This window comes from Cinclus cinclus, chromosome 3 (assembly GCF_963662255.1).
Source record: "Cinclus cinclus chromosome 3, bCinCin1.1, whole genome shotgun sequence".
NCBI classification, from domain to species: Eukaryota; Metazoa; Chordata; class Aves; order Passeriformes; family Cinclidae; genus Cinclus; species Cinclus cinclus.
The window spans coordinates 79216047-79241232 of record NC_085048.1 but is presented as its reverse complement, the minus strand read 5'-3'; the positions used below and the strand labels follow the sequence as shown (position 1 = coordinate 79241232).

The 25186-nt window shown below is 42.1% G+C and overlaps 1 protein-coding gene across 1 annotated transcript; it reads right to left on the bottom strand.

Moving 5' to 3' along the window:
• Positions 1–921: 921 nt before the first annotated feature.
• Positions 922–25186, bottom strand: SRD5A2 (steroid 5 alpha-reductase 2). The gene is made up of 5 exons (XM_062489195.1): positions 24714–25186; positions 4517–4680; positions 2647–2748; positions 1533–1683; positions 922–988 (listed from the first exon to the last, which is right to left on the bottom strand). Exons 1-5 carry the CDS (start codon positions 24995–24997, stop codon positions 922–924), a joined length of 768 nt encoding a protein of 255 aa, XP_062345179.1. The 5' UTR covers positions 24998–25186.

Genomic DNA, 25186 nt, shown 5'->3' with positions numbered 1-25186 from the left:
AGACAAAATGTACTGCCAGTGTCAGAGAACATTTTCTTCAACACAGAGCTTTTTATTTGTTGTAATTTTTGTCATACATCACCATTTCAAATCTTTTTATGAAAAACAACTGTGTGGTTTTGAGTGGAAAAATTTTTATTCTGAAAAAAAAGATCTGGATTTGCAAGAGAAAAGAAATGCTAATGGAGCTGCAATTGCTATAACAAAGTACATTTAAAAAACAAACCCTGATGGGTGAAGATTAATCATCTGACAGTGAGGAAAGTAATGCTTAAGGAAGGAACGCAGACATTGTGAGTGCCAGCTTTCATCTCCGTGTACCTCGCCTCACCTCTGTGCCATGGCACACTGCTCCCAGCCTTGTGCCAGCACAAGTTCCCTCTTGTTACATTGTGTTTCTGGGAGTTAAGATGGCTTTTAGATGAAAAATAATGAGCTGAGTAATTTTTCGGGGCAAATGATAGCCCCTCTCTGGTTTAAAGTGTGGGAACACCTAGGGCACTGCCAGCAGAGCGAGGCACATGTGCTACAGCGTGGAGGGAGGAAGAGGCAGTTGCAGAACTGCTATAAACTGGAGTGGCTGCTGAAGACTCTCTCCAAAGTAATGGGCTTACTTTCTACTTTTCTGCAACAACATTTAACCAATGCTTTTTCTCTGATGTCAATGCAGTTACATATTTATTTCCCCATAGATAGAACTGCACTGAGAAGCAAATATGTTTTTTTGGGAGTCCTTTTGCCCAAAACTATCTGCAATTTCCCCTCTAATTAAAACAAGAACTTCCATTCCAAATTACTTTCTTTACTGTTACAATCCTGGGTTATCATCTGTACAATTAATTATAGTCAGACCTAGCATTAAAACTAGGACTTGAAAAACAAATCCTATAAAAACAAAACAAAGAGTCCATATTTCAATCATTAAAAAACAAAAGGAATCAAGGCTTTCCTTGATTTTGGATAGTCCGTAAATGTCTTGAGATAGTACCTGAAAGAAAATAAGCAAGACAGTGAACCTGCATACATAGAGGGAAACTGCACAGTTTCAAAACAGATCAGCTGAGAAGCCTTAAAACTGCTCTGAGCTGCCTTTCTTTGTTATCTCTGTGTGTTACTGGGCAAAAGAGCAGCTCAGAAACTATTTACACCTGGTTATTTAATTAAGTGATTATACTGTTAAGGTTCTAACAGGACTAAAGCAGAAGTTTTAGGAATTCAGAGCATATCTACTCCAAAGGACTGCAGAGGTTGCAAGGGAAAGCTTAGGAAAGGCTCACATTTATGAGTCTTAGCAAAAAGAGGCTGTAGCAGGGTGGAAGCAGTGATGCAGCTGACATTGGATTAAATGCCTGTCAGGCCAGGCCCACTTGACAGAGGCTCCAGCTGACTGCCTGCCTTACACAAATAAGCCAATACACCTCCTGTACGTGGCATTACATTTCAGTTTTATCTCAAATCCTGGCTCTCCCTGACATTTTGCAAACTGCATTCCAAGTGGAAGTAGCAGCATATGGCAAGGAACAGTTTGATACCTGTGATGGTGATAAGCACGTGGACCAATGCAGCAAAGAGTGAAAAAGGCAAAGGCGAAGGCTGGTAGGGACCAGGTTGCAATGGCAAAACCAAACCATTCTACAATTTCTCCAAAGTAGTTGGCTCCAGAAACGTAGGTGAACAGTCCTCCTGCAGCAACAGACAAAATATTTAATTTTTTACAGTCATCTCCTGCACACGGAAAGTTCTTTCACATAAAGTCAGCAGCAGAATATGTACCCTTTCTTATTCAGCCCACAGCTGCGACCTAAATGTACTTCCCTGAAGCCAGTGGAGCCATGCCAAAGGGGGATCTTGCTTGAAATTCTTGTAAAAATACAGGAGCCAAGGGGGATTCTGACTCAGATGTTTCCAGCACTTTCATATTAATTTATTTTCATTTGGAAAATAACTCAAGAAAGACCATTATTTGATATAATAATTAGCATTAGTCAATTCTCTATATGCCCTAAAAATATTTTGCAACTTCGCTACTTTTGGGGAATGCAAAATCTGGATCTCAGTTTTTCACAACATTTACAAGAGGCAGGTAAATACTGGAGGTGAGAAACTGGGAGAGACATATCACCATCCATAACAAGCCAGAAGAAGGAGTCAATACCAAGCCCAAGAAATCCTTGGATCCCCATCCATATTGCTCTATAGAGCTAGACATTTCCTGGAAAGGCAATTCAGCACCTTATATCCTTGGTGTTATTATTTTCCCCTGAAGTTTACACTTTGAGTGTACCTTTTGCACAGTAAGAAGTCCACGACTACTTTCTGGGCATGGATAAGACTATTTCATTCTTTGCAGCTGCCTTTTCCAGAGTTAAAATCCTCTTCCTGTGCCCCACTTCAATCCTATCAGAATTACCAATTTATTAAAATCTCTCCTCACAGTTCACGTTTTCCAGATACTCTTGCTGCTTCCCTTGGACTGACTGCAGCCAACTCACACCAGCCCCTGCAGCTTAGAGGGGCACCTGAACCAAGTACCTGTGCAAGACCAGCTTCTCTGCCATTATTGTTGCTTTCCTGTGGATTCGGTCATAAAATGTTATTTATTCTGCTGCCCTACTTCCTTCGAGGAAGTGGGAGATAAGAATATACCTTGAGGAATCTTGTAAGTGACTTCCCCAGGTTTCCTCAGCTGGCGCAGCAGGAGATCACTGTGAATGTTGATTCCCATTCCCAGCAGAAATAAAAGGAGGCCTAAGAAACCAACAAGAGATGGATTAGAAAGAGAGCTCTGTCTAGATATCCCTACTCAAGCTCACGTGTGAGGTTTGTCTTTACAGCAGACAGGTAGGGGTCATAATGTGAGGTGGGTGGATTCTTTTTCAAGTCAAAACATGCATTGCTACAAGGAAGGCTACTGAACAGAAGTACAGGTGACTGGTGGCACCAGAGCACCTTCAGCTGAACTTCCCAGGTGATCATAGTCACCTTTTATTGAATACTCAAGTGAGGACACAAAGTACCCCACAGCCAACCACAGCTGTGGACATTGTAAGTAAGCAGAGTAAGCACTGAGCTGTAGAAGTACCAACACCCTTCTTTTGCTGATGAGGAAAGAGCAGCACAGAGACGCAAATTTATCTAGCACATCACTGGAGCCAGGAAAGGAACCTACATCTCAGCACCTCTCAGTCCACTGCCAGTGAGGCTGCCTGGACAGAGCTATGGGCACGGATGGAATGCAGGTATTTGCTAAAGGATGCTGAACAGGATCTGGCCAGAGTGATCCATTGGCCAGATTCCATTTAACTGAAAAACCAGAGGCATTTGATTGAGGAAGTCTGTAGGTGACATGCCCTGTATTTCATGCCATGTTGGACACTGAGAAAACCACATCTCACAATGACTGAAAAGCAAGATAAGAGACAGTGCTTGCACTATAATGTATATATAAAAGCCTAAATTCTGATAAAACCTCAAAAATTCCAATAGCAACAGAAAATTGGTAAGGGTCTGTAGAGGAAGAGTATATGTTTGTTTTTTCTTTAATATTTCAAGTACCACTAATGTGATTTTCTTTTTTTTTTTTTCCACATTAAATATATGTTTTAGCTATCATGCAAATTAGGTGATTTGGTGTACTCTGTGTTGGTTATGGGAGGTCTTAGTAAAAAATGTCCAGAATCTTTAATATATGATGCTGTCTGAAAATACTGAACGTGCATCCATGGTCAGAAACAGGGTGCAGAGAGCACCTTGGTTAGTTTGTGCTTGTCATATCCAAAACATTTCCTCAGACCTCCATGTTTCTCAAAATCCTCATTTCTATGTTTACATTTAAAAAACACTCTTTGCACAGTACCAAATCTATAATGCCATCTAACTGCTCTTGTTCACTTATTCTCTGAGGGATTTTACAGGGTGCAATCCAGCTAGGCTATTAAGTTACAGAATATAAAGGAATTGTATTAACATACAACCAGACTGTGCGTGATCTCTAATCTTCCCCTGTGCCTTACAGGAGAAAAAAGAGCTCTTTGTCCCTAAAGCCTCATTCATGCTGGGGTTTTGCCCTCCTTTTCTCTCTCACTCAGAATAGCTGCATCAAGTGCAAAGCTCCCTGGCAGGGAAGAGAAAGCCACAACTTGTGCTCGCACACAGCCACTGCTGGGTGCACACTTCTGGCTGAGCAAGGGCATACCCCCATGCACCTGGGGCCTGAGACTGCCTCTCCATGGCCCATAGCAGCAGGAGGCTTTGAAGTGGAGTGGTGTCAAGAAAAAAAGGCTCAAGATTTGAGACTAACACATAACATCATATACCTTCAAAGGTGGCTGCCTAGCAGGAGGAAAAAAAAAGTTACTGCACATTTATGTGTTTTATATGGGCCAGCAGGCAGGTCTTATGCTGATTTCCATCACAACAGGTTTGACTCACATGTTCACTGAAGATTAGGACATAATTCAAAATGCTTACAAATTGCTAGGAGATTAGATCTTGGGAATACTGCAGCTGTAATTACCTGATGTAAATCTGATGTCGGTGCACCAATCGTTTGGATATTCAGCGCAGTAAATCAGGTAGTACCCCTGGAGGAAGCCATTATAGATACAGAATAACATGCCAAAGAAAAGCAATTGCAGTGGGAAAGGTCTGCCTCTAGTGAAGAAAGGGTAAATAAATGTCCTAAGGTAGATAAGAAAAAAAAATCAGCACATTGCTCATTATAACATTGTATTTGCAATTTCTCTGCTGTGGGGAAAAAAAAACCTGAACAAAGCACAAAGTAGAAAATAGGTCAATAAAGACAAAAAATCTGAAAAGAACTGCAACAATATAAGATCAGCAATTAATGGGAACATGGAAACCTACAGATACCCATCTTTTCCTGGTCCTTCAGGACTGCACACAAGGAGGGAAGTTAGAAAGCTCATCCAGATTCAGTGATGCTTTGAGAATATCTCTGTGCCTTTCTCTGCCCTTGTTGGTGAAAATGAGAAATTCATGCTCACAAACAGCATTTTCATTTTAAGACTTGATTTAATGCTCCAGTGGGCCAAGGGAAGATTGATTGCTGTGGAGGGACATGGGGACAGTGATGTTCAGACATCACTAATGTTTGTGAAGGGCAGTACCCATTGCAATACTGGTTCTCCAGATGAGGATTACTATGCCATGGAGTGTCAGAGCAATGGAGCATCCTGGAGGAGCTTTGCTATGGAGAAGGCATTCCTGATCCCACTACAAGACTGATCCCTGAGGGCTTCAACCCATGGTGGCAGATGGGGTTGAAGGCAGCATTTGAGACCCCCTCTGGCTCTCTCACCCCCTGCAGTATACATCCTAAAAAGTAATCTCCTTTCCCAGTCTCTCCCACTGCACTCAGAAAAAAGACCCCCAAGCATATCTAACACACAGCAGCTCTGTCCTGCTCTGCTTGGACACTCCAATGTAGAGGCAGAGCACTGTTTTTGCCTGCCTGGGGAACTGCTTTGTCTCCAGTCCCTGCCTCCCCTCCATGCTTTCAAGCTTTTGTTTAAAATAAGAAGAGCTACAGCCCTAAGTTTAATATGCTAAACACCAAGATTTCCATGCAGCTACAGCACCTAGGGCTTTCTTAGACAGCAGCTGTACTAACAGTAGCATTAACAACTGTGTGAGCAAATAATTGGTGCTTGTCTAGTTTTAATTTATATATGTTTTTGCTTCATGTGGGATTATCCCCCTTGACATTTTGGACAATCCATATCATCCCTGGCAGAGTGAAGCAAAGAAGTCAAATTCATTTTTAGTCGGTATTTTCACACCTGGCCAATTAAGTTCTCTAAATGGTAAAATCTACACTCTTAATTTCTTTCTTTTGCCATCTTGGGCTTTGGATGGTGCTCATCATACCAGTATATAAGCATTGCTGATAAGTAATTCACATCCCATTCTGCCAGTGTCAACTTAAGCAAGCTGAGGCATAAAATGTCATAATATTATAAATCTAGATTAAGTCATACTGTGTCTGGAAGTGAGTAAGCAGAGTACAAGCAGCAACATGTTAATGTATTCACTGCTCTCCAAACCAAGGAAAGACAGACTTCCAGCAATTAAGGCAGCTGTGATGCAGAAGTGTTAAATATTTTTAAAGAAAGAGAAACGTAAGAGGTATGAGAAATATTCTTCAGACAGTGATATTACATTTGCCATATTACAGAATTGAAAGGAATGCTCTTTGGATTAATGTTACCAATAATCACTGGCTTTGTCCTTTGGGAATGTGATGCTGGAGTTATGAGTAGGAGAGGCCAGCTTTAGCATTCTGCTCTGCTGTTGAAGTCATATTGACAAATTCAACCTGAACAGTTATGACAAAGAGTGTGAAACTTGCAAATGCAGGCTTGAAGACAGCAAACTGTATAGAAGAAGGAATGATGCAAACCACACAAAATGAGTTTTATGCAGCAGATTCAAGTAGGACTGGCACTGATTTATCCTTTGCCAAAACCAGTCAGGTTTAAGAACCTCTGAGTTTTTACAGCTGATGTAAACAGAAGTTCCTCAGGTCCCAGAAAAACTGGTGGTTTCTGTGCTGCTTCCTGGTGCTGCTGTTTCAGGATAGAGGCTATAGGCCCTTAAAAGGTGACTTTTCCTGCAGTAACAGGAGGCCACGGACCTCTCTGCCATGGAGTACACACAGGACAGAAGGAATCTGCCTGCAAAGTAAAAGTACAATGGCAGGGGAGCCAGGAGGCACCAGCTTTGTTTAGTTGTTGAGGCAGTAAAATCCTGGCATCACTGTAATCCTGCCTCATAGCAGTTTGGACAATCCAGGATTGGACAAGTCAGGATTTCATCCAAGAATCTTTGCTGTGGAACAAATTCCCCAAGGAATTCTATGTGGGTCTGTAAAACCAGGGGCCAGATTCAGTTCTCTGTATCAGATTGTACTACATGGCTGGTTGAGGGTGCACAAATTATTCCTGATGAGATTTGAAAAAGCGGGGATATTTAATAGGTTTAAATATTCTATGGAGGAGTCTGCAGCTCTGCTGGAACTATTTTGCAGGGTGAAAATCAAAGGGGGCCTGAAGACCACCATTTTAGAATAACAGAACAAATCTGGCCTTTTGGTTTTAGTCCAATGACAAATTTGACCTTTTACTTTCGGTGCAATATAGATGACTAATTCATTACTCCTTTATTATCTTTACCAGCCAAAGGCACTGCATCTGACTAAACCATTGCCAACAGCTTCTTTTTAAATGAATGAATAATGAATTATTCATTTTCTTCCCTGTCATTTATTTTCCAAAAGAACAGGTTTTGAAGAGAAAATCATTTGACATTGCATCAAATTTCATCTTATAGGTATTAGTCCAGCTTCTTGAAAACTCTGGAGACTCTCACCTAAACCAAGGGAAAATATAGGTTTGCTCTTCTTTCTATGGAAGGTGGAAATCTTTTCACAAATGATACCATAATCCACTAAGAGTAGATTGTCAGTCAAAGATGCTTATGCTCCTGCTGTGTCTTCTCCTCCCCAGCCCATTTGTCACTCTGGGAACTCAAGGTGTTTTACACCTGGGGCAGCTGGGTCAAGGGTGCCAAGAATGGAGGACACCTGGCTCCCTCCAGGCCTTTGGGCCACCAGCCTCCTGCTGTGTCTGCCCATCTATGCCTCTGCCACCAGGCCTTCTAACCAGGACAAACAAAAGGCTAGGAAGCAAAAAGACTGTAAGGTGGGCAGGGCTGGTGTGGTGCCTTTCTCCTTGACAGCAGGTGCTGGCCACAGCCCAACTTTGTCCTGCTCGTGCTGGGGCATGGTCTGAATGTCCTGGCCCATCCCCTGTGACCCTGGCCAGCTTCCACAAGAGAGTTATGGACTTCTCCTGACCAGGAATGCTCTGAGTCCTTGCAGGGATTTTTTGGTTCTCCTCGGACCGTGGGGGCAGTGCCTGCCCCGAATCCCTGGTGAGGATGAACCAAGGTGCCAAAGGGTGCCTGAGAACCCCTCCCCACGGTCTGGGCTCCACATACCCTGGTTCCTCACTTGTCCCACCCAGACACACAAAGGGTGACGAGGGCTGGTGGCCCAGGTCATGCCCTCCCATGAGGGTGATGCCCCCAGAGCCCTCCCAGCTCATGTGTACACCGAGCTGACACTGAAAAGCACCCCACAGACAGGTGGGTGTTGCACAGCTGCTGCAGGGGTCCTGCAGTAGCTGAGACACCCTGCTCCATCAAGGGTCTGTGCTGCAGCCCCTTTTCTCACTCCCTGAAAATTCCTTGCTGAGGGACTGTCTGCAATTCTCACCACCCTACTGGTGATCTTTTCCAACAAAGACTTCTCTAAGTAGAGGACAGCTCTCCAGACTGCTGCACCTCCTTCCTTATGGGGTTGTTTTCATCTTCTAATTTGTACAAACACCTGTATCTCAGGTGATAAGAAAAACCCTGTGATTTGTGTTACAGTAACTTCAGACCAGTCAGACATGAAAGGATTGGCCTGCTATCAAACCACGGATTTACTTTCGATCTGTCTTGTGCACAGATTGACAAGATTGGTGTCCAAACCTGGGGAGACTGCACAGACCAATTCTATTTGCACCAACAATTAACACCATAGGTTGTCACTGCAATCACATTACTAGGGACTGTGGCACCCTTGGCATATCTGATCACTTGGACAAAGGCTCAGGTTGTTCACAAACATGATAAACTTCTATTTGTGGTGGCTGTGATCCCTTACACAGAACTTCTAATTATTCTGGAGAGTTATGGATGTCAAATTAGATGTCTCAAAGACATCTAATGCTGATTAGTCTGCACATACTTTTTGAGCCCCATTCTGTAGGTTATTTGTGGGTTAAATGCACTCTGAGGTAATTTTAAGCTTTTACTGGTTTTGAGTTGTGTTATACTAATTCTCATTGAATATTTACAGGAAAAAACTATCAAGTCCACACCAGGACATGAGCTGGCTCCTAATTTTCCTGTGGCAAATTAAAAATTTTCAGTTATCCCAGAATGGGTTTAAACAAATGTAATGGGTAAGTGTGCAGTTCCAAACATCAGACTAATTTGCTATCAGTTTAAAGGGAAAGTAAAACAAAATAAAATACTTTCAAAAGTGAAATTAAGCATTTTAACCCTCCTTCATCATGGTATCTACAGATGCCCCAGCATCACAATGCAATGGAAACTCCTCACCTGTCATATTCTTCTCCTCAAACATCCTACCCTGAGATGCTTTGCCCTTCCTTTCCCCATTTACTCTGCAACAGTCTGAGAATGTTTTCAGCCAGGAATATTCAGATAAAAAGTATGGACCATGTCCATTTTGTTAGGGTCTGCACAGTGAGACATGCTCTGTCACAGACTGGGGACCAAAATCTGGGCTACATCCAGGTGACACAGCAGCAATGCCAGCAGGCAGGAATCATGGACTGCCCATTAATCCTCTGGCAATACACACTGCAGGTGCAGGACAGACAGCAGACCTCATCTCCTGTATTGCAGCTCTGTCTCACCTCCTGATGTAAGGAAGCTGTAAATTCAGGAGCTGAGATCTTTTTCTGGAGCTGATGTCCAGCCAGAGCTGCCTGAGGAGCCCACCAGTGCAAGGGGTGTGCAGTGGCTGTGAGTGTCACTGGGTGATCCCAGCTGCAGGGCACATTTCCTGACTGGGGCAGGAATGTTCCTCATTCCTGCATCACTGGGACAACGTGAAACCATCAGATAGCTGTAATCACTTGCTGGACTGTGGCCCAGTTCGTAAGCTCATCTTAAATCATTGAACAGAGTCAGTGAGGGGAGTAAGAGAATAACCTTTGTGTTTTAATAATGCAGATTTATTTATCTAGTGGTGACAAAAACAAAGTTGGAATGAGCTCTCCTTTCCAAGGCAGCAATATTTTTCCACATTCAAAATGCCTTCTTCCATGTTCCTCCTAAGATCTTTGGACAAATTTTAATGGCTACAATTTAAGGAATAAGAAAGATAGATATATGATTGAAAATCTTATGATTCAGCTGTATAAAACATTACTAAACCTGCCATATCAGGCTCGTTTCTGAGGATTCTATCTAAAAAATTGGCTCAGTATCAGATAGATCTCTGATAGTACTGTCCTTGGGAAGCTTGTGGTTCATTTCCAAGATTCATCCAACCTGAAGCCTGTTTGTAAGGGCAGTCTGTCTTTGTGCTCTCTCAATATCAGGTCCAGGGCTGGACGAAGACTTCTGGCAGGAGTAAACTCATCTTTCTTGGGCAAGAGATAGAGGCACACATCTGATCAAGGGATGGGAGAAGGACTGAGGAAACCCTGAGACACATGGCACCATAATTTGGTTTCAAGGAGTTCTTGAAGAGAAAGTCAATGGGAAAGAGCAAGTCTGGGCAGCACTGATGTGATGCAAAGACATCAGAAATGCAGTAGGATTCAGTGGCAAAATGAGAAGAGACTTGTAAGAGACTGCCGTACTGAACCATCGGGGCTTCTGAACTTGTACTGAAGATTAATAAGAATAAACTAATTTTAGATAAAAAATAAAACACAATACTAGAAAATAATTTATTTGGAGAGCTGAATAGCTGTGACCAACAGTTGTCATGATACTGAAAGGAAGTTAGTTTGAATGCAATGTAATTTCTTTTAAATGTAATATAAAAAAAACACTGAAGTGAAAAACGAGGTAGGACTGGGAGAAGGTGAATAATCAGAAATTACAGACAGAGGCATGGTATTTAATAAAGAGAAGACAAATATTTGGAATTAATATTAATTTTTACATTTTAGGGGATAAATTATTTTCCACTGAAGAGAGGCAGAAGGTAGAAGCTGTTAAGGACATTTGACCACCATTTACTACATTTTATTTTGAATGATCTGACACTGGCTTCTGCCAAGACATAGTGCTGACTGTGAAGGACCTCTGCTCTAATCCAGTGTGACACCTTCAGGGTTTCATAATGTCTCATGACTCATCTAACATTTTATACAAACTGCACATCTCAAAGATGATAAACTCCCTAGATTAGATTAGCAGTTGCTTAACACCAGCATTTATGAGTAAAGCTGCAGAGTGGTACTTGCTGTGCCAGGAAGGCTGACACCATGGTTGACAGCACTTGCAGAACAGTCAAAGGAATCAGCAACTGCCCTTGACCTGTGGCCACAGAGCTAAAAACAGACTTCAGGTTGAAACCTTAGTGACAGTCAGAAAAGCTTACTTTCTTACAACTGCCTTTGATTAAAGGGAGGTTATAGGGAAAAATATTTTCAAAAGCATGTGTATCTGATAGAAAAGGCTAAAAATGGTGCTTCTGCATCATTGTCAACACTGAAGAAAGAAAAAACCGTGGAGCATTTAACCTTGGATAAATTTAAGGGATCTGAGCTATGTAACACTCAGTTTGAACATTATAAACACCTGAATTAGTCATTGTGACAGTCTAGAACTAGTTTGTAATGCCTCATTGATTAATATAAATTGTAGGCATGCTGTGCATTTAGCAAAGTAAGAAGGATAAGTACAGTTTATGGATAAACTTATTCCTTTTCACATTGCATATAGATATTATTGGATATGCTATATTTAATAAAATATAAGAGGTTGGAAAACAAATTAGGAAAAAAGGAAAGGAATAAGACCTTAAAAAGGGTATTTTGTTTTAATTAGTAGAGAAGAATTGTGTAGGCTTGACTCCAAGGCAAAAATTTTTGCTCTCCTAAATTCACTGCAACAGGGGCCAGGATTCAAAAGTGTTTTGCAATTTTGTTTATAAATTACTTCATTACTCCTCTTGGGTTTCTTCCATTATTTCTGAAAATGTCACTAGACAATCTGGTATCTCCCAGTGACTACCAGCATCCAGACAGAACCAACAAAGGAGAATTCCTTTGGTAAAATGGCATTGACTTGTGAAAAGTTTTGTACAGGTTTTGCAGATATAGGATCAAAGCACTGTACTTCAATTATTATGAATTTTCTAAAGAGACACCAAGAACAGAATTGCTGGGTTTGGTGCACTATCAAGCTGCCTTAGCAAGTCACAATCCATCAGCAAATTACACTCAGTGTACGTTTATACCAGCATATTTGTTTCTTAAATGTTTCTATTTTGGTATAAACACCAAATAGATTTGAAATATTCTTAATTTAAAATATTATTTTATTTTCATTTGCTATTACCCAGCCACTTGTTTTTTACATTTTTGTTTGTACTGTGGAAAGAAGATGAGAATGAGAGCTGAACTAAACAAAAGGGAAGAATTGATTGACTGCCCTTAAGCAAAGGCAACTGAAACAAGAGCCAGATGAACCAGATATTAATACCTTTCTCACCATCCCTTGTCAAATTGGGCATATTCATGGAAAAGATGAGGATTTTTCTTAAAACTACTTTTCCCTTTCATAGCCAAAGTAGGTAAAGTGAAGCTAATAGAGCAAAGGAAATGTGTGCCCTTTACAGACCCCTGCTGAAATCAGTACCATCTCCTACAAACTCGCAGCTTGTCCTCAGACACTGGAAAGCCAAGTTAGTGGAGTGCAGGATGTGCAGCCTGATGAATTTCTTGTCTAAGCAGTAATACCTGTAACAACCTCTTTGACTCAGAGTCCTGTATATCTGTAAGGAGACACAACCCATTTCAACATGTAACTTAGGTGACCCTATTTTTATGAGATAGGTTTGTTGAGTGAAGGAATTGACATAAATTGGATACATTATAGGAGCAGACGATGTCATGCGTCTTGACCTTAGACTTTTTTGCACTGTCTCACATGTCAACCTTATAAGTAACTTGCAGTTTCCTGGTTTAAAGGATGTTAAGCAGCTGCAAAACAGATTGAAAAATTATATTAAGAATGGTTAACAATTGTTTACTATCAAACTAGAAAAATCTTTTGAGGGAGCTTCTGCAAAAGACTTTTTGGTACTACTCAGGAGTTTTTTCATTAATGTTATGCTTCTGGGGGAAAAAATATTTGCAATGTTTGTGGCTGGCACAACTTTGAGAGATGCTTTAAAACTGTTAATTTAATTCAATAAAGACAATGGCAAAATACAACACTTAACTAAGACCAAATATAAAAGACAAGATGAAAAATGGGCTGGATAGGAGAGGGCATGCTGGTAGGTGTCAAACTGAGCGTAAGCCAATGATGTCAGGCTATTGTGAAAAAGGCAAATGTTAAAAATGTGTTGTTGGAGACACCTGAGGTCATCTTTCCCCTTTGCATGGTGCTAGTAGGAACTTAAATGATACTCTGCCCAGTTCTCTGTAAGAGACAAAGTGGAAGCAGCCCAAAGGAAAACAGCTGTGGTCTAGGAAGTGTGGCATGAAGAAAGACTGAAGTACTCAGGCCTCTTTAAAATAACTAAGAGAAAACCAGTGGAAGACATCATAACAATCTGCAACAGTGTAAAAAAGCTCCTGCAAAGAAGAAAGAATTCAAACATTTTCCTCTGCTACTGGGAACACAGGCCTGAATATGTGTATAGAAAATGCAGCTAAGATATTAGGGAAAGACAGTGAAGCATTGGAACACACTAAGAATCTCAATAAGCAGCAATTGTTAAGGACAGACCAGACAAATGTCCATCAGGAACAAGAAGAAAATTTGAGGATTGTATGTGGTCAGGAACTGCCTGGAAATGGGAACGTATTGCTATTTTGGTCAGAGAGAGGCTCTGATGGACTCAGCCCCAGGACATCTATCTCAAATAAAATCCTAATTAAACTTGGTCCAGATTTGTACTTTCATGGGAATTAGAGGACAGGACTACTTTGTATGGGGATTAAAGTTCAACTTGACTAGATGGATTGTGGTGATGACAAATGTGCAGATCTCACAGTGCTTCATGATTACCTCTATTACTTAATAGCATCTAAAGGGCAATAGTACTTAAAGGTTATGAGAATAACTGTTGTTTTACCTAAACAATATTGGGGCAAAGCCTTAGCCAGCCAAAGGTATCTCCCTCTTTTCTTCTTCAGAAATAATCTCTTGATGTTTGTGAAAACAGATCACTTTGTTCCTATTGCTAAACTGTGGGAGTCTGCCAAAAGTGTGAAGTACATGCCAGAGTAACTTAATCAGACACTGTGCTATGCACTTCAAAAAGTTCCCTGCTCCACTGGGGCAGAGAGTTCTAAGAGTTCACAGAGGCTGAGATCGTGACCGGAACAGAAGGATGCATCTACATGAAAACTGGCACAAAATCCAAGGATCCACGAATCTGTGCTCTTAGGACTGCACTTACCAGATGAAGTGTCATTATTTTCCATAAATTGTCCACGTGGGCCTGAGAAATGACCAAAGGAGACAGACAATTGGTAATCTATCCTTATTCAACATTAAATCTTGGTCAGATTATATCCAGCCAACATACTGAACCTCTATGATCCCATGGCACTCATGGCAGTACATACACATAGAGAGGAACAAAATTTGAAGTGACCATGTCAGATCCTGAGTCTGTGCTTACATTAAAATAGCCAGAGGACTTAGAAGTCTTTTTTTTTTTTTTTCCCCTTAGGAAAAGCTGCCATGGGCTGATTCTGAGCCACAATTGTCTCTGTTTCCTCGCAAAGTATGTCCAAAGATTTCCTAACACTGCAAGCCACTGAGTGAATCACTCAGCACAATGTCAGTATCATCTCTTGATACCTGGGTATTGCCCTCTCACATCATGACCTTTTTCTTCCCATTTCTTCTCACTCCTGCCCTAGCTGCTTTTAAATCTCCTACTTGTCCTTTCCTGTGCTCTTTCACCTGACCTTTCTATCTCTTCCCACCTTGTATGCCTGACTGTAAACCTCACAGTGCTTTTTATTTCTCTGCATTCAGGACAGGTTGTATTTTTCCTAATCCATGTTGCCAGAACTCCAGCTAGGAGATCACTTCTTCCCTGTTGATTATCCTAGCAGCCAGAAAAGTCTTGCTCTGTGCCTACAGTGCCAGCGTAGAGTGTACTTGGCTGGATTGCAGGCTGGCATGCTGTGGTCCTGCTTATAGCCTCAGATGAACCAGGGGAACAGACTATAAAAATGTTAGTGACGACCTTCATGTTTGCACAGATACAAACACACTTCTCAGACAGCTCCGCCAAGTTTAAATTGCTTTCCCTAGGAAGAGCCAGAGACGTGTCTCACTTTAGTAACCTTAATCTGGGCCAAGTTTTAAAATGTGAATGCTTTAATAGTTCTTTCTTTTTTTTTCCTTTTTTTTTTAAGTGTTCTAAAGAGAAGCAAACAGGAAAAAACACCCTGAGCAGCATATGGTGAGTACTTTTTCTTCCTCTCTGTCATTTCTCAACATTTCTTCCTCTCCTGTTCTCAGGAGCAGCAGAAGTTTGATAGAGGTCCATGCATTGTCCTATCCCAGATGAGTAACAGGAGTCGCTGAAAGGTTTCCTTAGGACCATGCTGTCTGGAGGTATTTGCATGTGCACTTCTAGCAGGAGACCAGACTAACATGACTGTACTTCTTTGGGTAACCCAGCTAACTTATTCAGAGCTCTCTGCAGCCTTCCTGGCCACCCTGAATGACTACCTAGATAAAGGAGACTTGGCTTTGTAGGAAAGTCACCCAGCCCAACTTTAACAGTACATCAAAGAGCTGAAGGTCATCACCCTGCCTCAGGATCTGCTTCAGCAAAGTCTTGCCTGGGAACTTATCTGTTCCTTAGTATCCCCCCCCAGGCAAACCTTCTTTCTCTAGCTGACAACACATCTCTTTGAAGACAGCCCTGATAAGGGGACAGTTTCCCAGAGCCATTTCTGGGAGGCAGTCTCCCAGCATGGCAGGTGTTGCATTGAGCTGGTGAACTCTAGCACTGTTGTAAGCCAAATGGTATCTTATACCTGTCTAAAGCTGACTGTGGGTGTTGCTGCTCTATTCTATGTTTATAAAGGGGAGCTGGGAAGGAGGAGGTCAAACCCAACTTCCTTCAAACAGGACCTTTTCTCATTGTTGTTGACAGTCACATTTGGATACCCCTTCCTAGGAATGGTGAAACTTTCTACCCATCCTTAAGTATTAATACAGTAGCAACTGGTGCTTCAAAAGTTCACAGCTAGGCAGACTTTAGCTGGTTCTTAAAAGAAATTTGGACCTGTAGAAAAATATACTGTTTTTTTCTTCTTATGAGTTGCCTTTTCCCATTTCCTTACATTGAATACTTTAACTCCGTTTTAATTGGTATTGTTTTATTGGGCTTTATACCAAAATAATCCCATTGCTATTGTTGTAACAATGAGATGTTGCAAAAATAACTAGAATGTCAGCTGAGTGGTCAGCAAAGAGCAATGCAGCTCTTACATTTAAATGGGTGTAGATGTATGTGAATTTAATTATTTGACCAAACTGAATAAGGATCACCCTACTGATCAATTCAGCTGCCACATTTAAATCAGTTTCTGGACAGAGAAGTACACTTGGAGGTGTATAACTTAAGAATTGTCTCTTAATTTAAGTCTGAAAGTATTTCTTTATCATAACCCTTCTTGACCAAAAATTAATTTTGAAGGAGATACCAAGAATATAACTCACACCAAGGGAAATATGCAATGTCTGGGGTGGACACTGATTTGCAATCTTACCACTAGGAGGCTATTTCACAATTTTATTTTTCTTAACGGAGCTCCATAAAACTGGCAAATTACCTACTTATACAAGCTTTTGAGTACACAAAGGGGCTGTTAAAGTGTGTCCTTTTGTCAAACAATATTTATGGGCTTAGTATAAAAGTCCTACCTCCTCTATAATGGCTGCCTTTGCTATGATAAGAAATTTAAAAAAAAAACAGATTTGTGGATCTTGAAGGAGCAAGATCCATCATAAATTTCCCACTGGTCATATGGAATGGACTTTAACACTTTCCTCTTGGTTTTTACTTCCTACTTAAAAGAGTAGCCAAATAAATTCCACAATAAGGGAATAATACAGACATTTCATTATTAAAACAAATCATTTTCTTCTTTGGTAAAAAAATTACTATTTTAAAGTAAAAACATTTACAGAAACTCCTGCATATAATATAACTTTTTTTTTCTGTCTCTGTCTCAGTATAACCCTTTATAACTCTACTTTTCTGATATCAACACCAGGAATGTGGCAATGCAAATCCAGACCTTTACATCCCTGCCAGTCTTACCAAAGCCCAGTGGAGTTTGGAGCTCAGAATGTTATCATCCTACAAGGATTTAAGCTCACAGGATAGCAAGTGTTTTAACTTTCGCTGTGGGCTCAAACATCACAGAGGTGAGATCAGAGGAACCTTCTTGAGCCTTGGTGATGCTCTGGTGGCTGGGACTCAGGTGTGGTACTGCAGTTTGGACAGGTCACTGCACAGCAGCTGGACTGACACCCACCAACTGATTTTGTAATTAACAGCAACAGTGAGGTCTTAGAGCAGTGCATTTAAAGCTGCCTGGTAATAACAAAACAGAGTAAGTAATTTAGTAACAGATATAAAGATACTCCTAAGATGTATGTTGTCTTGAAAAGAAGTGAAGAAAGATAAAAGCCTTAAGCTATCTCTGCAGAAAATCTTCCAGACCAGGAGACAAAAGGAAAAATAACACAGGCACAATTTGGGCTGGGCAAAAATAATAGGTTTCTGTAATGTTAGCCCATTTTCCATTGGGAAAGGAGTGTATAGATAGGATTATTTGTGCTAATTGTTAGGAAAGCAATCAGATGGTATTTTATTTTGAGAGTAGAATTAGGAAGGTAATTCATAATGCTGGAGAAGACTGCAAGGAAGCAAACTCCACACCAGCACTGGGTACATGAGTATTTTACAGTTCTGAGGCAAAGCATATGAAGAGACACTTTTGTTGGCTATTAATGCATTAATTTGAAGAATCTGGACAAAAATAGCAGAAATGAATCTAGTATTTTCACAGAAGAGAAGAAATTATATATTAGCATTTCTGTAATGCACTGGGATGACTGGGGAGCAAGGAATACACAGAAGAGGCAGAGCAAATGGCCAGCCTCTGTTAGGGATATTTCTGACAGATCTAGAATTACTGCCAAGGCCAAACAGCAGGAGAGAGGATGTAAATGTGCTACTGTGTAGCTGGTGAAGGCCAAAAGGAATCTGGTCAGGGTCTATTCCAAAGCATCAAGGTGAAGGAAAAGAGAACAGGATTTGTTACTTGTCAAATATCTGCAGATTTTTTATGGGGAGATTAATCATAGAGGTTTCAAGAGGCCAGCAATAAAAATGTCTTTAGTTATTGACGCTTAGTAATGATAGCTTTCTAAGACCAAAGGATAAAATACCTATTTCTGGGGGGGGGGGGGGGGTGGTGTGGTGGAAATCTCTGAATTGGACCTGTTGGATCTGGTGGTTATTATCCGGTCTGGTTATATGCACTACTGGCAAGGACAGTACCACTTAAATATATGAATATCCTTCAAACTTAATCTAATTTCTATTTATCCATTTCATGTTTCAAAAAACATAACTAAACCCCTGAAGTAATACAGAATACATCGAAAATTATGAGTAAATTAATTTATGAATAACTTAGTCATTTGGAGCCTCCATCCATCTGCCTTTCTCTGGAGGCTTGAGCTGCTTTTCTTACTGATCACAAGCAGGTGTCCTACTTGAAAAAAGGGCCAGTCCAGGTGTGTCCAGGTAAACAGAGCACCAGCCTGACCAACCAGGCAGTACAGGCAGGATCTGCATTCTGCAGAGCCACAGGAGACCAGGAGCCTTTTCTTTCCCACTCCTCCCACCCTGGCTTAGTTCCAGAGAGAGCAGAACTGGCCAAAAGAAGTGTTAAAATCTTATGTGAGGATGGAGTTTTCAAATGCTTCTCATTTCTCATTCTCTTGCTACAAAATTCTGCGTTGCCTGATCTTTTTAGAAATTTTTCAATTTGTAGAAAAACGGCTACAGGCACACCAAATGGGTCACCTCCAATCAGAGGAGTCTGGGGATCCAGCTGCATCTCAAAGAGCAGCCTTACTTAACATCTTTCAGATTCACCTCAGTGCACTTCAGAAATGAAAACAGCAGTTTGGTTTGTTAATATATTAACAGAGTGAAGTAGAAAACAAAGATTTGACTTGTCTGAAAACAAAGTTGCAAAAGAAAATAAATAAGCAAATGTAATTCTAGGTGGTCTTCAAAACGGAAATGCCTCTTTAAATTGCTTGTGCCCCAGCTATTAAGGGCAAGACACATCTGTCTTGAAGATCATCTTTGTAAGTCAGTGGGAAAAGGCCTTCCCTGCTGCCATTGCACACAGCGGCATCTCCTCTGCTCCCTCACCACTCTGTCTTCCTCACTGGCAAGAGAATTGCAGCATTAAGATTTATATGGAATTGGATTCCAAAGGCTTCCTCTCATTGCCTCATGTTATGTTTCCCACCTTTGGATTTTGAAGCTGGACCACAAAATAGTAAGGCAGCAAACCAGTTTCTCCCCGCCACCCAATGGCTTCCACCGGCATTCCCAGCACAGCCCCTGCAGCAGGAAAGGCTGTATTACCAACTACTTTTCAAAGTTAAACACTTTGTAAGTCACTTAGCACAAGAAGTGTTCTTGTACGTGCATATTACACCACTCACCATTTCCAGCTCATGACCAGCTTTCCACAGAGATTGCATATACAGATGGCAGACTTGGCAGTCGTTTCTTTTCTCACTATCTTCTTCCTTTTCTCTGCCTTCCCACCCCACCACTTTTGGAGTCCCCTACCATCACAGAACCTACCCCGGGAAAGTGAAGACGCTACTGAAAACAGACGTGAAATCTCAGATTTCTGTTCTTTTCAGATTCCAAATAATTCAGATTTTAAGAATGTTACCCTTAGCACCAAGAGAGGATCTGAATTTAATGAAATTCACGCCGTGCTATGCTAAAAGTGCACGTTGAGTCACAAAGAGCTGGCTAACTAAGGAGAGCAGCCAAAGAGGCCGGGGCTGGGATTCCTCCCTTCCTTCTCCTCCCCTCAGAGGCAGCAGCAGCATTTTGCCTTGTCCCTCCCTTCCTGAAAGCCACAAAGAGAGAGGCTGCTGCCTAGCGGTGGCAGAGGAAGGCAGAAGGCGTGCTGCTGTCACGGTTCACCACTGGACAAGGCAGGATAGAGGGGAGGTCTCCTGGCTCCATCCACCTCCCCTTGAATCCTCTCAGACAGCAGTTCTCAGCTCTGGACAGCACTAGGGAAGGGCTGGTTCTTTGGCCAGCACTCAGTGCCCGGGGGACCTCTCCTTGCTCTGTCAGCAGTGGGCTACGTGGGGCTCAGCATCTGCCAGAGCTGGCTCACAGGACTCCTGTAGGCAGGCAGAGAGGTCCTCTAAAGTCCTTGTCAATGAGGTACCATCAGCATTAACCCAGTTTCCAGAACAGGATTTGGGTGGTCCTTTCAACACTCCAGCATATTCCTTAAGAACCTGACAATAAATATAAAATACACAGATTAAGCTGGCTCGTGGCACAAATTCCAAACAGTGAATATTAATGTGGGCAGGGCAGCATTTCTAAGCAGGGTGCCCATATAAAAAAGGTTATTTTAAAATAAAATAAATACAGTGATATAAACGAAAGACACTCCCAAGAAGGGATAGATTGTAACCTTGGTTACAATCTGGGTTACACCAGCTTCAGCATGTTCTAAGTAGCCTGGAAACACAGGATGTCCCTCTGTGACTCCAAACAGAAAAACACTCTCCCAATCTGTAAACATCAGTGTAGGATGGGGGAAAAGGAAAGTAACATTCTCACTAGACATGCTACTACAGCTCTGGTACTGTATTACATATCACGCACTGATGTCTTCATTTTAAAATGGAGATAGTAAAAAAGGAGAGGGAAAAACAAGCCACAGAAACTACCTGAGGACTGAGAAGGGAAAAATAAAGTCTTGCATTGAGGGTCATCTGCTGTGGTTCAGTGAGACTATAAATCTAGTTTCAGATACCTCCGTTCAAATAAAAAATATAGTGTAACTATTTAACACCATGTCCAGAAGCAGGACAAGTTAATTATGCTGGCTTAAACCTGTACCTAAATTTATGAAAAGGTAATTTTATCCTGACCAACTTCATGTTGGATGAAGTATCATGTGTCTGCACTGCTCTAACTCTGTGTCAGATCAGGTAATGTCTGCTTCCCTGTATCTGGCATAAATCCACCACAAGCCCATAAATTCAGCATAAATACCACATCATGTGCAGTAACGAATGCACCAGAAATACAATTGTGTGCTCCTATATTATCTGGATCAAACTGATGCTGACAGAGGATTTGACAGCTCTATAACAAGCAAATTAAAACATGATCCAGTACCATGTAAATGATATCATGGTAAGAAAATACTGAAGGACACTATGGATTGCTTTAAATTAGCACAGGGTAGACAGAAGGAGAGAGAAAATCAAGACCGGTCAAATTTAAGCAAGATATTATAAACATGCTTCAGTAAGGGTAAAAGAATTCACAAGATAACACTACCAAAGAAAACACTGAATTTCTCCATTTAAAAAAATGATGGGTCTTTCATTTTCAGGGGTCTTCAGATCAAGACTTGAAGTTACTCTGAAATACATGCTTCGGTCTAAAAGAAGCTACTGTGGGAACACAGCTGGCTGGAACAAAAAGGAAGGTAGCAGAGCTAAGCACAGCAGTCTTTTGAAAGTCTGTGTTTCTCCATTATGGACTATAATGCCCTTCTGATCATACCTCTAACGAAAACTTCCCTTCCTCATGTATGTTCGCTATAGCAGATGAGACAAAATTAGGAATTATAAAAGCTTCCCTGTGGAGAGAAAGAAGTCACTAAATTATGCAACAATATGCAAAACACTGTTTCACACAACATAGAGGAATGCTCACGTTCAGATGCCAGATGATGAGGAGTAAAAGGAGGAGTGGATTAACAAAACACATTTATAAATAAGAGTGGAACACCTTTATTAACTTCAAAATTTCAAAGTCAGAAAATGCAGTAGGCTACACCCATTAGGTAAATGCAGGTTTTTTTATTGATTGATTTAACACTTCACTCATTATCCTTGCAGTCAAGTTTAATCACAAAAGTGTTTAAAACTGTTGTTGGATTATTCCAAGTAAAGATAATAAAATGAAAAAAAAAAAAAAGTCAAACTAGATCCTGACTGTTAATGACAAACTACTGAACCTCTTTTCGAATACTGTATGGCAATGGAACATTCTAATCCTGTGTCACCAGTACTGCTTGGTAATATGATTTATTCAACATCATTTTATAGGCAAACAGCCATAATATTCATGTGCACAAAATACAAAGTGCACTTCTTTCTACCCCTTTTCCAGCTCTGCAATAAGACACCTTGCCCACCAGCATTGTCACCAGGATGTGGTGGCACTCTGCATGGAACAGGGAAGCCTAACATCCCATGAGATACTGCCTAGAAAATCCAGGAGCTGCAGGTGGGCTTAGACTGGAGATGATTCTGGATGGCAAAATCTGTGAATGCCCAGTGGTCAGGGATGTCTCTTCCATTGTTGTCATCTTCCTCCAAGGACTGAGTAAATCCCATTCTTTTACTTAAAGGCTTAATCCAGATTACAGTTATTGGGTCACTTACAGATTGCTAAGAATTTGACCCAACCTTCAGAGGGTCCAAGTAACAAAGAAGTCTAAGTAGCTAAAATGCCTAGAAAAGAGGAAAGCTGCAGAAATTCTGTTTAACTACAAGATATGTTAATGGCTAAAAAATTCTCTGTAATAATAAATTATCCCACTTGTTAGAAACTGTAGATAGCAATTAGCTCTGCTGATTGTTAAAACTTTAATGTTATCAATAAGGGTCTAATTCTAAAGACAACCATGTGGCCATAGCTCATTCTGCCCAGGATTCCTCAAAGAACCTGCCTGTCCTAGAGTATTGTCAGAAGAAACCCAGAAAAACTTCAATTTTGCAATTCTGCTGCTCTTTTATGTAACAGCAGAGTATTAGTATTTAGTACAACATTTCAAATATTAATTAATTCAGCAGAATGTCAGAATGGTTTGTGCGAGAAGGGGCTGCAGCCTGTGAGAATAATATTGGAGAAACGTGCTGTATTAGAAAGAAAAGTTTTATACAGACTTGGTTGAAGTGAGGGCTTTTACTAGAGAAGAAGTACACTCCAGCAACAGATGAGTAGATCCCCGAGCTGTCTGGGGATGAAAATGTGTGAAAACAGAGAGCTTTTGCCTAAGACCAGCAGTAAATTTGGAAAAGAAGCCACAGAGGCAATAGATGTATGCATTCTGGTAGGGTAACATTTCTTTCAGCTGTCTAGGGGTGTTCATTGATATTTGTGTTTATCAAACAATCAGAATTTCTTGATAATAAGGGTGCATTAAACTAAATTCTGTATAACTACATATAATCAATACATCTAGCTTTCTGGAAATATATTATGGGTCCTCCGGCTGACTCTTGCAGCACAGACAATGGGAGTGATAACAAATACATGTCTAAAATAGTGTTTTAGTACTGTAAACCATCCTCTGTTTTAAATTCCTCCACAGCAGCCTTGAGTTTTTATCTCTAAACTATCTTTTTAGAGAGATACTGCAACTGGATTTTCAATCTTCTGGTTTGGGTTGAGTAGCAAATAATAATTTCTGATCAAATATTACAAGAATGTTTTCTATTTCTATGAAGCAAACTAAAAAAAAAAACCAGATGAATAGTGGTGGAAAATGGGAAATCAAGTCAAGGTTTTGCCTTAGAAGTTACATTGCTCTTTACTACATAATGGCATAACATTTTCATCTGGACTTGCCACTTGTGAATAAAAGCCATTCTTTTCCATAAACAGATAACCAAAATTCAACTTTCTCATGAGAGAACTCCGCTGAAAATGGAAGTGGAGCCGAAGATGAATTCTGGTTATATTCTCCAGAGCCAAATCCCACTGACTGCAGAACTGTGTGACAATTGTAGACCTATGTCTCTTCAAAGTTATCACCAAGCCTGGATGAAAACTCTACTATTTCTTTGAGCTCCTGATTAGTAAATACAGAATTAATCAGAGTTAAGGCATTCGCTGTAACCTGACAACACCAGGTTTCTAAAAAGAAAAGGTACGGGCGGGGGGGGGGGAAATGACCGTCATAAACCGGTGTTTCGGTAGCGGAGCTAGAATGGCGAATGGAGCACAAAGAGCCAGCTCGGGTGCTGAAGGCAGAGCCGTGCTCTGCCCGCTCCTGGCGCTCCGCGGGTTCGCTCCCGGCCGTCCCCGCGCGTATTCCCACGGCCGCCGCTGCTCCCGGCGCCGCACACGCCGGACACGCTTCTCCCGCCCGCGACAAGCGCGTCCTGTGTAACTCTACATAATATTTGGATGAGTTTCATCCAAACCTTTGCTTCATTCAGCTTAGGGAAGCCCTTTTATTTCTTTTTTCCCTTTCACTTTTTTTTTTTTTGGCTCCCCATCTAAGATAACAATTCAAAGCATCCATCCTCTTCCCTGCTTCAAGCAACCGAGCACCACCTGCTCCTTCCCCCCGGCGGCCGAGCCGGGGCAAAGATGCCCACCCGGCCGGTCCCTCCGCTTCGGGCGGAGCCCGGGGATAGCCAGAGGGACCGATGAAGGGAGCGATGCTGCAGCCGGGACCTGCCCCGGCCCCACCGCCCGCCCGGCTCCGGCTGCGCCCGTTCCCGCAGCTTCCCTCGGTTTGGTTTCCCGGGGCGAGGCGGCAGGGAGCCGTGCCCGGCAGCGGTACCTGTAGAAGTAGTGCCAGCAGAAGAGGCAGCAGAGGAGGCGGCAGCCGAGCGGCTCGAGGCGGGGCGGGCTGCGCAGCGCCAGCAGCAGCGCGGGCACCAGGAAGGAGGGCAGCTCCTGCAGGAACCAGGCGCAGCGCGCCGGCAGCCGGCCCCGCGGCCGGCACAGCCGCTCCTCGTGCTTCCCGTAGCGGGACGGCACCCGCAGGTGCAGCGAGAGCTGCAGCAGAGCCAGGGCGCCCAGCAGCGAGCTCAGCGCCAGCACCAGCCCGGGGAAGCACTGCATGCTCGGGGGCGGGCGGGGGCAAACAGCCCTCGGCCAGAGCCAGCCCCGGCCTTATTAGAGCCGCGGCCGTCACCCCGCCCCGCCGCGCTGCCTCCCAGCGCCCGGGCTCGTCACAGGGTGCAGCCCCTCGTGCTGGAGCGGGCGAGGCGCCCCGACCCACCCGGAGGGGAGCTGGACTCCTCCATCTCT